The 14,406-nt window shown below is 52.1% G+C and overlaps 1 protein-coding gene across 6 annotated transcripts in view; it reads left to right on the top strand.

The window, feature by feature from the left end:
- The window catches only part of DDX31 (DEAD-box helicase 31), a 135,602-nt gene that overhangs the window by 61,007 nt on the left and 60,189 nt on the right, over positions 1–14,406 (top strand). For 5 of the 6 annotated variants that reach the window (XM_082400755.1, XM_082400751.1, XM_082400754.1 and 2 more), the window contains one exon: positions 11,507–12,260. The exons of the other annotated variant lie outside the window; for it this stretch is intronic. In XM_082400755.1, coding sequence (XP_082256881.1) covers positions 11,507–11,693 — 187 coding nt within the window. In that variant the 3' untranslated portion in view covers positions 11,694–12,260. Of the gene's footprint in view, positions 1–11,506; positions 12,261–14,406 lie in introns of those variants that run through there. 6 annotated transcript variants of the gene reach the window in all.

Raw genomic sequence — 14,406 nt, 5'->3', positions numbered from 1 at the left:
GAGTAGTATTCCATCGTATACATATGTACCACGTCTTCTTTATCCATTCCTCTGTCGATGGACACTTAGGTTGCTTCCATGTCTTGGCTATTGTGAATAGTGCTGCTGTGAACATAGGGGGGCATGTATCTTTTCAAATTACAGTTTTCTCCCATTTTTCATCTTTGAAGGCCTTTGCTCTGTCCCTCTCTGTGATTCTCACTCTCACTTTTTCAGTAATTATTAAATAACTTGTGAGAGTTACTGTGTTGAGTAGACTCTAGTTTGAGAAGTTCATACCCCCATCAGCCATCTCCCTGCCCCTCCACTTGTTTCTTAAATGCTGACTGTGGGAGTGTCACGCAGTGATTAAGAGTCTGGGTTTTACCCACACAGGCATCTGGGTTGGATCACTTACCGTTCCTGTTCCTCAGTCCCCTCACCTCTCAGATAGTGGCACGGAGCCTCGCAGTGTTGTCTGGGGATCAAGCAGGTGACGAGTACAAAGCATCGACACAGTGTCTGGGACATGAACACGGGGGAGCATTTGTGGAGGTGGTGACCCAGACAGGAGCGTTGGTTCTTCCCGCCGGCCTTCATCACACTTAGAAGCGTCCCTGCAACGGAGAGAGTGAACCTGTCATTAACCTTTTAGCACCTCCAAGTTCTCTTATCAGGAGCCACCTTGAAAACGCAGAGCTGGTCGCCTCCAAGACGAGCATGAAGATGCTGCAGCTGCATCTCCCTGCAAAGCAATATTCTCATCATTAGGAGCAGCTTGCCTGCCAATTTTTATGTGGCATTTACAGCCTCCCTAATATCACTTAATTAGCTGAAGGCAAACCTGGAATCTTGCCCACTGGGAAAATTCTCTCGATTTCCTTGAGCCAGTCATCGTTCTGTAGGAAGACAGAGTGGCCAAACGTGAGGTCAGAGGCTGGACTAAGCCCCGTTTGGAAACATGGGGGATCCTCTGCGCACGTGATCTTGGAGCGGCGTCCTGCACCGCTGACCCCTCCCCTCATCCCTCTGGCCTCCTGGTCTCTCCCTTCAGCTTCCCCACCCCGTCCCCGTGAATCCCCTCAACTTCATTTTCCAACAGTCCACTACTGAGTCTCCTGCGGCCCTTCTGGTCCCGCTGACTGGTGCTCCCCTCGCCCTTCGTGCCCTCGCTTCTTCCAGCCTGTCGATGATGTCTCGTTACTCTGATGATTAGGACACACCCCCTCTTCCCTCTCCCCACGGCCTCAGCTGGCACCCCTGCTTTCTCATTCTCTCCCGGGGCCTTTGCCCAGCGTGCTGCGGGCCTGGGCCTCTCCTCACCCCTCTTCGTCTTTGGGCCTCCGTCCCTTCTTCGAGGAAGCCTCCTCTGGCCCGCCTGCCTGGGTGGACACCACGCGCCCCCATTCCACCCCCGACCCCACCCGCTCACCGCCATCACAGGAGCCCTGCACGTGTCTGTGATGTGTGTCTGTGTGGCTCCTGTCTCTCTCCTCCTCTCCGTGTAGCTCAGGGTAGAAACCCTGTCTGGTTTTCCTCATCACATCCCCAGCACCTACCTGGCACACGATAGGTGCTCGGGAAGTAGTTTTGAATAGATGAACGGAACCTGAAAGTCTTCTGTAATTCTGAGAGCAAGAACATAAAGGGAAAGAGAAAAGAGGAATTGTTCTGACGGGAACCAGGTAAATGCCTCTGAATTGTTAGCCCAGCAAACAGCAAATCCTGCCTTTCGGAGCGCCCCGTCCACTCCTTAGTCTGTCCTGAGAGAACAAGCATGGGGTCACTTTCCTCTTGGCATGAAATAGTCCCCGAGAAGGACTGAGCCTCGGGCCCCATTTCCCCGACGTCACAGTGGAGGAACCCACAGAACGTGGAGATGAGTGGGTTCGGGATCGGGGTCTCCACCAGCCTGGGCAGGGCCAGGGCAGATGCCCACGGAAGGTCAGTTCACTCGACCTCAGCCTGAAGACCAGAGGGAAATAGCTAGGACCGCCGGCAGTGACTGTCAGGACAGATGGGCGTGTCCTGTGGAGCAGGGCAGCGGAATCTCCTCTCACAGTCTGCTGGGGGGCCGTATGAAAGTACAGAGGGCCTGTGCTTTAGAGATGAGTTAGGGTTAAGGAGGAGGATTTTCACATAGAACCTGGGTGACCTGTATGGACTGTAGCCGAGACCATATTCTGCTGGCCTCTGTGTCAAGGGTGATGAGATGGGTGACTTCGAAGCCCATGCTGGCTTGCCTCTCTGGGACATCTGTACCGGCAAGAAGTGTCCAGACTGGGACAAGGGGCAGGACGAGTGCTGTGGGCGGTGGCTGGGTCTCTTCTGGGTGAGGAACACTGGCACAGAGGGGTCACTTGGGGGTGATGTGATTATTGAGGTCCCCCCGTTGCATTCACACGCAGCCCTGGGTTGAGCTGCGTGGGCAGGGCCCCTCGGAGGGCCGGCCCTCCCGACCTCAGCACCCCCGGCGCAGCTCCAGGTTGCTCCTTGCCCACTGCCAGGCACCAGCCCTGCACATGCAGCTCTTTACATCTGGCCCTTGCTTCTACCACTGTTTGTTCTGCCTGACACCTTGCAATTACCAGCCTCCTCAAGAAACACCCCGCCACCGGTCCGTGCCCACCCCCGGCTAATGAGGCAATCAGAGGGATTTCACAGTGACCCTGCGCTGCCTCCACACCTGGGTCACCTGCAGACGGCGGGAGCCACGGGGCGTGCTTTCAGGCAAGCAGTCAGGGCTGACGACAAAGAACAGGAACCCAGCCAGCCTCTCCCGGGAGGATGCTGGAGACGGCACATTCCCATTGGAGCCTTCCCGGCCCTGGAGTCTGAAGATGGGCCCGGCCCAGCACGCGTTGGCAGATGCCAGACCCACGAGGCCTCGTGCAGCAGGAGAAGACCCGACTCTGCATTGCCTTGTCCTTGCTCCGGGCTCTTCTAGTTCAGACCATTCGAGAAATCAGGAAGGAGCACGACGGTCCCCCTGCTCTCCCCTTGCTACACACAGCTTAGTTCAGGCTGACTACTCCCCTCCTCTCACCTGTCCCCACGTTCCCTGGGCTCCTTCACATCCCCAGCCCCTCCACATACTCTCTGCTCTTACGCCACAGAGCCTTTCCGTCTGGTTAGGACCCATAGGAAATGACTTCAGGTCTTTTCCAGATGTTCTCTCCATTCTGGTCCTGACGTTCCAGCAGCAGGCTGACACGTGGAGTGACGTCTTAACCAATAAATAGTCCAGAAGAGGGATGTGGTTTGAGAGAACCGACATCCCGGAGTGATGGCATCTGGCTGTGTGCCAGCACGTCTCTTGAGGGAGTACGTGCGCCCCTGGCTGTGCCGAACCCACATGCGTTGTCTCATTGAGCCTCACCAGGTCCCTCTGACCACGGCCGAGTTCCCAGTAACTGGTGAGAAAGTGGACATGCCCGGTCACGTGGCACCGAGTCTGAGAGACTCCGGAGCCCCCATTCCTGGCACTCGTCTCCTTCCTTGCATGCACCCCTTTGGAAGCTTCTGGTTTCTACGATTAGTATTAGGCTAAGTAACAAGTAGATGAATTCTGTTAAGGGTGTTTTTTGCCCGTGAACAGATAATTCTTTGTGTACTGGGAGAAATGGACTTAAAGCAGGAGATATTTTGGTGCATATATGGAAGGATTTGATTTGAAGCCATCAGAATGGCAACCCCTGGAGTGGGTGGGAGCAGCTTTCTGCTCATGGGGCGGATCTCTGAGAACAGACAGCTGCGGGCAAGATGTGGATCCGGCTTTTTCTCTAGCTTCCTTCTGAGTCTAGAGGCAGAGGGTGCAGTGGGAGAGGCCCGGGCTCGGAGTCAGGCGCTCAGCAGCAGCTGCGCGTTGCCGCGGGGCCTGTCAGGTCGTGTGGGGCGTGGGGAGGGATGACGGACACGCGGCACGCGGCACCGGCCGGGGCTTAGAGTCGTCGTCCAGTACGTGCTGACTCCTCTACCCCGGCCCGCTTCTCTCTGAGTCTGTGAATAAAAAGTGGAAGCTTCACGGGAATGCCCTGGCGGTCCACTGGTTAGGACTTGGCGCTCTCACTGCCGAGGGTCCGGGTTCAATCCCTGGTCGGGGAACTAAGATCCCACAAGCCTCGCGGTGTGGCCAAAAAGAAAAAAAAAAGTGGAAGCTTTATAGACTCTTCCCTGAACGCTCCCGCCCACCGGGAAACTTGTGCCATCCGTCACCTTACTCCTTGGTTGTGAGACCTCCGCTTCAGGGCTCCCAGCAGCGGGGTAGGGGGGACTCGCCACCTCCAGGGTGGAGTTAGTTAGAGCTAACTAGTTAGAGCTCCTGAAATGAGCCCAAATTGACCACTTTCACTTTCCACCCTTTGGTCTCTGGGATTCAAATGCTGAATGTGCGTGATTTACAAACCTGACGATACAAGGTGTTGTTATTGATCAAAGCAGTCCCGGGTCCGCATGACAAGGCGTCCGGTATCTGATGACGGCTGCTCATCTCCTCTGCCTTTCCTCTTTCCGGATTGTTAATGATAATTATAGTCAACATTTTCCCGGTGCCTTCACGACAGGCGCTCTGATACGGGCTTTGATTCATTAGTTCGTTTAATCCTTTTGAGAGTGAGCAGCCTGGCCCTGAGAGAAGTAGCACCTTGGCCAAACTCAGACAATAAGTTCCACAGCCTCTGCAGGACGGTGCCGGGATCCTCCCCTCCGAGGGCCAGCTCCGCCCCGGTGTGCCTGGCCCGGGCCGCCCTGCCCCAGCGCCTCCAGCTGACCCAGGTCCCAGCCCGTCGTCTGGGTGGCTTTTCTCTCCGCTCAGGTTCTTGTCAGAATCTGGCTCGTCCAACTACCCAAACATGCAGTAGAGACCGGCCGGCCCAGAGAGGAGGGCAGTCACGTCTGTCACTGCAGCCAGTGGTGACAGCAGAGACCACGGCTGCCTCCCATGTAGGGCTCAGCGCCGGCTGGGCTCCCGTCAGAGCCGTGGGTTTCCTCCCCTGCTCCTCCATGTCCTCACGTGCTGTCCCTCTCCCGGGGCGGGGCCAGGACTCGCACCCTGGCCTCCTGGCTCGACCCTGTGCGGCTTCTCCCATCCTTGGCATCGGGTCAGCCTGTGGCTCAGGTGGAAACTCGGCAGCTGAGCCCCTGCCTGTGTGCGCATGTGACGAGCCAAACCACCCGCCTTCTCTGACGCAGGAGCATGGGCCCCAGTTCAGGGTCACCTTCTGGCCGAGCCCATCCTTCTGGCCCGTTGGGGTGCTCTGCCGTCCAGTGCGCTGGCTGTCCCTGCGGGCTTCGTCTCATCTGCAGATGTGATAAATGTGCCTCATGATGTCATTCGAGTCATCGGTAACGGTGTCAAGCAGGGCAAGCCCAGAGGGTTTGGAGCTGGGATTCTGCCCAGGCTTATCAATCTCAGTGTTTGTAGGATACAGTCCTGCCAGTTACAGAAGCACTTAATTGTTTCCATGTGCACCCTGTATTTCTCCATCTTAACATTTTCACAGAGAATTAGATTTTATAAAGCACCCTTCGTTTTACCTTCACGCTACGCCTGCACCCACGTGGAGGCCCTTTCTGACGTGTGAGGAATCTCAGCTTAGAGGAAGCTTCTGACTCTGCAGGGTCGTCAGCTAGGCGAGGGCCGGGCTGGGATTCCAACCAGTGCCATCAAGAGTCCAGCTGCTACGCCTCTTCCCCAACACCGCCACCTGCGGTATGACGTCCAGGCCTGGGTCCTGACAGAACTTCCGTAAAGGTCTCTGGCACTTGGACAGGTAATCCCAAAGCTCCATGCACTTCTGGGATTCTGACTCAGGGCGTCGCTTTCAGACCTCGGCCATCTCTAAGCCTTGTCTCTGTCCCCCTTCCCGTTGTGGGCGCCTTTCCGGGCAGCAGGTCGGTCATGGCATCTACATACTGATCGCCTGTGACCTGCACGGCCTGGCATCTGCCCGCCACCAGCTCTTCACTGGGTCTGGTTGTTAGGTGTGAGGCAGAGACCCACTTTTTCTCCATCTCTGCGTCCACAGAGCCACTCAGGAATTTTCTGGAATGATATCCACTGCCTCAGCAGGGCTCCCCTGGAATGGAGTGTCTCCTGGGGCCCTGGGAGTTTTACAAACGCTAGAGTCGGTGTGGTCCTAAGAAATCGCAAAGAAGGCATCCCTAAAATGGGCAGCCCATCAGCATGCATCTCTGCCGAAACAGAATCCAGAGGTTAAAGAGCCCTGATGCACTTCCTTTTCCTTCGATGGCCGTAAAAGGTCTGATAGCTTGTTTCCCTTCAGTAGGCTAAATTATCGTCCCACACTGGCGGGTTCTGCACCTGAACTACTTTGTTGCCCCAGGGGGACTGCTTGTCACCTTCTCCCTGGAGTTGTTGGTCACTCTCACTGTCATCTGAGAGCCCCCTAAACCCCCTCAGATTCTGTGCCTTTGCTTCATCCGTAAGGGCGAGGCAGGAGGGTAGAAACTTGGAGTCAGCCTCAAGCCTCTGAAGCCTTCACTGTCTCCTTCCACGATCACTCAGAACCCAGGCTTTTCTTCCAGTCTGGGGGCTTGCTTCTGCTGCAGCGTCCTTGGGGCCTCAGTGTGGCCCTGGGTCATTTGCTTACAAGCAGAATTTTTCAGATTAGAGAAAGAAATACACTTTACTGGTCTTCTGTTTGTCTGTTTTAATTATACCACAAGAGAAAAATCCCTCACAAAATCAAACAAACTGAAAGCCAGAGGCAAAGAGGTTTTTGATAAGTAAAAATTAAAATACTTTGATATTTCAGCCCAGGGTAAAATTGTACCACTTGATTTTTTTTCCCCTAAAGTGAATATACTGTTTTTCCTGATTACAAAAATAATAATGGGTTTATTGTAAAAGTTCGGGAAATAGAGAAAAGCTTAAAAATCATCCAATAAAAGCCCACAATCCAAGTTAATCTTAATTCACATTTTTTGTGGCTCATACACTCTCTGAAGGTATACATGTAGGATTTTTTTATAACTATAATGAGATTGAGCAAGTCATGATTTCTTAAACTGCTTTTTTCACTTGTTATCCAGCTATTACTCTTACGATGCACTTTATCAGGGGTTCCAAAAGTCTTCGAGATCTGCTATAATGTGAACATTGCTTTTGTACTGGAAATATTTCGTGTGAGGAACTTGCTCCTTATTTTGGTAAAAACTTAAGGCACAGCGGTTAAGTGTGTACGTCGCGGAGTCGGAAAGTCCTGGGCCCCAATCCCATCTCTCCCTGGACGTGCTGTTTAACCTCCCTGCACCTCGGTTGCTGTGCCTGTGGTGCCTCTTTCACAGGATTGTTGAAGTAAACGAATTAGTTGCCTCTCAAGTGCTTACAACAGCACCTGACGTAAGTAGGTGTCATGCACGTGCTAATAGTACAGTTATTATTAAAGTCACAGAGCCAGTGTCAATGGCTATGATTTGACGTGCTTTATATTTAAATCCGTTAACAACCGCTGTAACTGTTATTTGCTTATATGTTAATGTGTGTGGTGGACCCCACTGACGTCATCATCATCATCAACATCTACTCTTTAAATATGGCCTGCAGGGAGTGTTCCAAAAGTCTGAAGGAATGTACTAGAGGTACATTTCAAGACCTTGGGGAAAAGATTTCTTGTTCAATGACTGTCTCGGATAACTGGATGACTCTTGGGAAGAAATAGTTAAATTCGCCACATCCTACCATAAGCCAAAACAAAATCTAGATAGAATTAAAGCAATAGCAGGCTAAAAGAAAATATCCTTGAATATTTTTAAAATGCTAGGGTGAGGAAGACTTTTCTAAGCATGATCCTAAAGCCATAAAACATAAAAGAAAATATTGAGAGACTTGACAATACATAAAAATGCATATTTTATCTTCTGATAAAATTTAAAATTCTGTCCTGCAAAAGAATGCCATTAGCAAAAGCCTGCGTTAGAATGGCTTTTTACCTAGGATGATCGTCTATGAATTTATTGATAAAGTTGGGAGAAGGTCCTGAGATCTCTCTTCTCCAGTGGCCATCCTAGCAGGCGTATTGATTTACTAATTAGGCTGTGATTTCACCTCATTGGCAGTGAAAGTGGCATCTGCCTATCCTGCTGGGTAATCCAGCCTGGTAACCAAGGGGGGGGGGGGTTATCCAGCCTTCACTACAAGGGAGTTCCCTGTGGTTAGATAAACTGATCTGTTGCTTGGTAACTACAGGATTACTCTGGTGGATGCTCAGGACGCCCATTTGAGAGGGGTTTGGGTGTTTGGAGGGCAAAGAGGGCAAGAACGTTGGCAAGTTTCTGGGAGAACTGCAGCTTGGCAGGAGAAGCCCATCGTGGGCTTGGGTTTAGAACATTTCATCTTCCCATCTGTACTTTGCCTTCTCGGCACTGGGCCTCAGAACAAAGGAAAAGCAGGCAGCGAGCTGGCCAAGGGAAAGGTGGGTCCCGTTGGGGTGGCAGCTGACAGCAGGGGAAACCCCTGCAGGGTTGACCCCAAGGTTCTTCCTCCCGAGGAAGAGGTCTGGATCTGGAAGGCAGGAACCCCTGTTTGCTGTCTGGACCACCACTCAGAGTTTGAGTTTGGGTCCCAAGTCGGAAGTGCATTGACTAGAATAAAATCATAAAGTAGCTAGGAAATTTTGAGATCATAACCTCAAGGCAAGCAGGACCGTCTCCAAGCCCCGCTTTCTAACGGCATCCTCTGCCTCAGTCGGTGTGGACTCAAAGCCCCTTGATAAATATTCCTGATCCGTGGCATGACACACGCACCAGAAGTTACCTTCCACAGCCCCAGGGCTGGCTGAGTTTGCCTGGGAAGGGACAGATCTCACGTGACTCAGAAGCAGACGAGAGTGGTGTGGGCGTGTGTGCACACACCGGTGTGTCTCCTGCCTCGGTGTGGCCCTTGCTGCCGGGTCTGGAGGCCCAGCGGCCTGAGCCCAGGCGCGCGGCCCAGCACCTTCGGCCGGAAGCGGGACGCATCCCCGGTCTGCTTGCGCCGCCGGCAGTCGTGTATCAGTCCCCCAAGTAAGAGTCTGGTTCTTCATCTTGCGTTAGCAGTGGCAGGAGCCGTCGTTGAAGTGGTAGGGCTTAGGCTGGGGCGGATATTTTGACTGAAATTTTGCATATTTTGAAACTCAGGGTGTTAACATTTAAAATTATACACGAGGTGAGTACCTGCCTTCAAACAAGGGGGGAGAGAAAGCGTTCCTTCCCATCAGAGCCTGTTCACTCTGGCTGTCGTGTCACCTGGCTAAAAATAAACTGCAAGCACAGGAACTGACAGCCTTCTGTTTGGAACGAGTTTAGCGCGTTCCACTGCAGGCCCGTCTCTTGCCGCTTCCCAGCCACGCGTGAGACCCAACATGTGGACGGACCTCCCCCGGACACCAGGGCACACGGTCCACACGGGCAGGGTCCGGGGGGCTAGAACCGCTGCTGTGCACAGAAGGGTGACGCGGTCACCGGAGCCCCAGGCCCACCGTCGAGGCCCCAGGGTCAGTCCTGGCTCCTGTGTGGCCTGGGGCGGGGGACAGGGAGGCGGAGGTCCGCTTGGCATCTCTGGGCTTCAGCTGCCCCGTTTTTAACTGTGATTGTCTGCAACCCACATGCCAGCCACCAGCCAGCACTCCGTACGTCTTACTCTCTTTAATCTTTACACAGCCAATGTACTTTGTTCCAAGTATCATCCCCATTTTTCAGATGAGGGAGCCCGCGTCACCCGTTCGCGCCATTCAGCTAATGAGCGACAGAGCCCAGTTCCAGCCCAGGCATCTCCTTCACCCTTCAGCTCTCCCCTCACTCCTCCCTCTGTCCTCTGGCCTCTGCCCGCATGGTCCCACTGACACGTTCACGTGAGACCGCGAAGGCCTCCTCCGCGTCACATCGCGGTCATTTGTCCCCCTCGACCCCGCTGGACCTTCCTGTCCTGCCCAGTTGTTCCATCGGGACCAGCTGCCTGGTGCGAAGAGCTCAGGCTTTGAGCCCGTCGGCGCTGTGTTGCGTCTGGGCTTCTGCTCCTGGAGCTGGATGGCCTTGGGGAGGCTACTTACCTCCTCCAGTCTTGGTTTCCTTGTCTGTAAAATGAGATGGTAGCCATACCTGCCTCTCGGAGTGAAGCTCAGATGTGGTGACGTAGAGCGCAGAGAGTCCTTCCCTGTGTATCTCTCCTCCTTTCACCAAGTCCCGTCCCTGCCCTTGCATGTACTCTTGTTACCACAGCTGCCTAGCCCTTAAATATGGGGTCCTGTTATCCCCTTGCCTCAAACCTTTTTCCCAACACAGGTTGACTTTGCATTTCTCCCCGTTTGTCGTGGTAGAAACTGTTGTATGACTGACACGGATTTAGCCCCGCGGTTGCTTGCATCCTGCCTTCTGCAGCATGAGTGTAAAGAAATATGGTTGCTTTAGCCTAGTTACAATGGTGTCCCTTTCTTAATCAGTTTACTATCACGGTATTAGTCCTGTTGTTAATTCCTAGGCTTTAAAGGAGTTCTGTTATATTTATTTTTAGTCTGATTTATCTTCTGATTTTTACAGCAAAGGGACGTGCTGTAAATATAAGTAGCAGAGGGTAACATCTGCCTTTTGTAAGAACCCAAGACACTGCCACGCCAGTGTTGAAGGAATTGCAGGCAGAGCAAGATGGATTCTCTGGTAACGGCTCTGTTGTTTTGGTTAAGATCCTGTCTTAAGAAACATTATTTTACTCTTCAATTTTCATAATCATTTTTTCTGTGTACGACTGAACTTCTACAAATTTCCCCCTCTGCTTTTCTAATCAAATAAATGATGAGGCCGCTGTCCTTTGAAAACCGTTAGCAGGATTCACCATCTGACATTGATTTTCAGCCTTGGGCATTTTCCCTGCCGGTTGGGGCGGGTGAGGACCTCCCTCCCATTCCTGGGCTGCTGCGGTCCATTCCCGGTGCGGACACTGACCGGTCTGCCAAAGCACACCTGGGTTTGGGGTTTTTGGGGTCAGAAATAATTTACAAGAGTCTCTTCGGTGGCTGAAGAGGTGTCTGTGGCGGACACCCCAGCCCTCGCTGTTTGGCCGCCAAGCCGGGTCCCCAGGAGGAGGCCAGTTGCTTTGAACTGCACGGGAAGGTGGGGGCTGAGGGAGGCGTTCCCAGGAGCTGCTAGCCGGCGCTGACGGCTGAGTGTTGCCGAGTTTCAAGGCGGGTTTTTCCCCTTCTTTTGGCAAACCGCTGTATCAGGCACCTCATTTGCCATCAGAGTGGGAGTGTGTTTCCGCTCTTTTTTTCCCCATGAAAACAACACAGAACAAAGCCTCACTTTTAAAAATGCCATGATATTTTGCCACCGTTATGAAAATCTGTCAGCGCCGTATCTAATCTTCTGGTGCATAGAATATCAAAACAAGCGCCATTGAAGGGATTGTACTTCTGTTAATACAAAAATGTCAGTTCTACAGTCTTGGAACCAGCTGCCATCAGCCTCTTTCCAAATGGAAAAGAAAAAAAGTAATAAAGTTTCCTTTCCCCCTCTGCTTGTTACTGTTCTTCAGGCCTGACCTTCATAGGAAGACCCAGAGTAAACAGCGCCTTGCTGAAATCTTGCGTTCCGAATACTCCAGCGGGATGGAGGCCAGCGTCACCAAGGTCAGAGAGCAAAACAAACACGCAGGGCCCGGCAGCCAGCCTCGCGGCGCCATCCGAAACCGGCGCCCAGCCTTGGCCGTGGGAACAAACTAAAGCCGAAAGCCTCACGGAGGGACAGCGAGACTTCCCAGAAAGTAGTTTTAAGCTCTGCCCCCGCGGGACTGGGCCTCCGTGGATCCCGGAGGGGGCGTCCTGTTCTCTTCCGAGGAGCCTTGTGAGGACGAAGGGTGCCCCCCCCCCCCTGCAGACCCGGTGACCCGGTGCGGTGCCGAGACACGCCGCAGCCTGAGGGGTCAGGGGGGCGGGGGTCGGCATGGGATGGATTAGCCGCTAACCTGCCTTGTAGGTCTCTCTCTCGGATTTATTCCATCAGTGCCCGTAGACCACGTGGTGCCACCACGACTTCGTGTAAAAGACTAATGTCCTTCGCTGCAGCCGGGAAGGGATTTGATCCCGCCTGGCGATGACATTCTGAAGAAGTTTCGCAGTTTACTTCAAGCTGCCCTCTCAACGCATATATTGGCCTGAATTTTGTAAAATGAGATTTTAAAAGCTGGATTGAATCGCTAAAAGAAGAGAAAAAAAACTATTTATCAAATCATCTTCTTGGTGTATAGATGCTTTATTAAAACGGACCAAAGGAGCATTTGGTGTGGGTCCCGACCGCCTCCAGGGGTCTTATTTCCCGTGCGCAGGGGGCTCGAAGCACCACGTCGCATTTGCGTGCAATGCTCTCTCCTCCTTGTCCAGGGAAATTGTACTTTCTCAGGACTAATTGATTTACTGTTGCCTTTTTATTATTTGCGTTTGAAGTCAAAGGGCACCAGTGTCCTGAGCTTTTCCTCCCATCGAATCCCCTCTTGTCTTCCAGAAAGGTCCTGGGGTCTGTATTGTGGCCCAGGCCACAGCTGCCCCTCCCCCATTGTGTTTCCTGGGAGGTTTGAAAGAGGACCCCCGGGGCATATTGATTTCCCAATAAATGTAAGATTTGGACACGGGTAACTCCAGAGGGGTCCGAAGGAGAAGGGGGGAAGCCTCGGCACCTCTCTCTGCGCTGGGCAGTGTCCTCTCCACTTTGCCTCCTGTCCTCAGTCCACCCCCGCACCCTGAAGTTACTGGCATGGGTGTCGAGGCCCCACTTCTGTAGACCCTCCAGATCACATGAACTCAAGGGCCAAGGGAGGACCGTGAGAGTTACAAGGTGGGCTGTCTATGGGGATCTTGGGGATCGGGGTTGGCGTCCCTGCATCCATCCTCGGGTGTAAGGTGAACTTTGGCTGGCACCACACCAGAAGGGACTCATCGGAAGGGTGACTGTGAGCCTAGTAAGCCCTGGTCCTCTGCAGGAGGGAAAATGTGACCTCGCAGACCTGGCTGTCACATAGGAATTAAAAGGAACGGTTGGTGAAATCTGTAACAATGATAATAAATAAGTCAACCTGCAGCACAAGTCATACTGACTTTGGGCAAATCTGCCACCTTTCTTTTATTTCCGTGTGTAATGGTCCACGTGATTTGGATGAGAAAAGGAGGGATCAAACTTTATAAACAAAACCCAGCTGTGTGAGAAACAGGATTAATGCCAGTGATCTAGGATGATCAAAGAGGAACCCTACTCTTTAATTTTTTTTTTTCCCCATAGTATTCATTCCATTAAAGGGTGAGTCTGCAGAGTTCTGCACTCCTGGGGGGGGGGAGAAGTGCCAGAACTGTGCAAAGCATATAAGTGACTGTAATTCTGAGATGGAAACTCACTCTTACTTCGCTGACACTTAGGTGAGGGTTTCTTGCCATAGGTGCTATGTGGGCCTGTTTCTAAGTAGAATCAATGTATTACCCCCAGTTAATAAAGAAACATGGATTTAGCAGATTTAGGGTTAATATTATCTAAATTTAAATAACCTTAAAATAAATCTCTTTCTTATTATGGCTCTTGACAGATTATACATTTCAGGCATCAATTAGGCAAAGCTTTAGCCTAATTCCACTGTACCTATTCTAATTTTGTGTGTATTTCCAATCGTGCCTCTTTTTCTAATTTCTCAAACTTACCTCTTTCTCTGTGTCATAAGCCTGATCCCCATATTTAAAAGTCAGAGAATCTGGACATTTCATGGAATGTTGCAGCCTAAAGCTTTTTCCCCTCATGGGCTTGTAAAATGCTTTTTTTTTTTTTGAATCCTAGACATCTTCATGTTTGCAACCCTTAGCGGCTGCACATCTTCAGAGGGGGCCCCCCATTCTCACGCGCTGAAGGGCAAAGAGCCCTTGGTGAGTGATTAAGGCAGCGCTGATGCAATGCAAACGGCATTTTCCACTCTCAGAGAAGCAGAGCCAACCAAATCTCGGCAAAGGACATTTTGACAAAGCCCAGTGGATTCCTTTGATTTTTTCCCCCCTGTGGTGAGGGGAGGAGAGATTTAGGGAAGAAAGGGGAGTAAATGAGAGCCCCTTAAGGCAGGTGGATCCAAACGGCTAGCGCCCTCGGTGTTTAGCACTTGAGCCCCTCAACGTAAAGTCAGCAGAAGCCGTTAAAATCCAACCATCGCTTCCAAGAGACAGAAATTTAAGGCTTTCTTTCCACTGGAGAAGTTGCCCTGCTTGCAAAGGGCGCTCCACTGGTCTCGTTAAATTGCCTGCATGACCATGACGCCTTACCTCTTAATCTGCTCCACGAGAAGAAAAGTTCGTAGCAAAGCCTTTCAGCGTGCTGGCGGCTGGGCACCCCTAAAATCAGCTCGACTTCTCGAAAATGCCCAGAAGCCTTACAGCAAGGCTGGTTGGGGAATCTCAACTTCTTCTCCAC

The sequence above is a fragment of the Balaenoptera borealis genome (assembly GCF_965194805.1).
Source record: "Balaenoptera borealis genome assembly, chromosome: 8".
Lineage (NCBI taxonomy): Eukaryota > Metazoa > Chordata > Mammalia > Artiodactyla > Balaenopteridae > Balaenoptera > Balaenoptera borealis.
Note: the sequence above shows the minus strand (reverse complement) of the source record. Positions and strands in the feature narration are given on the sequence as shown.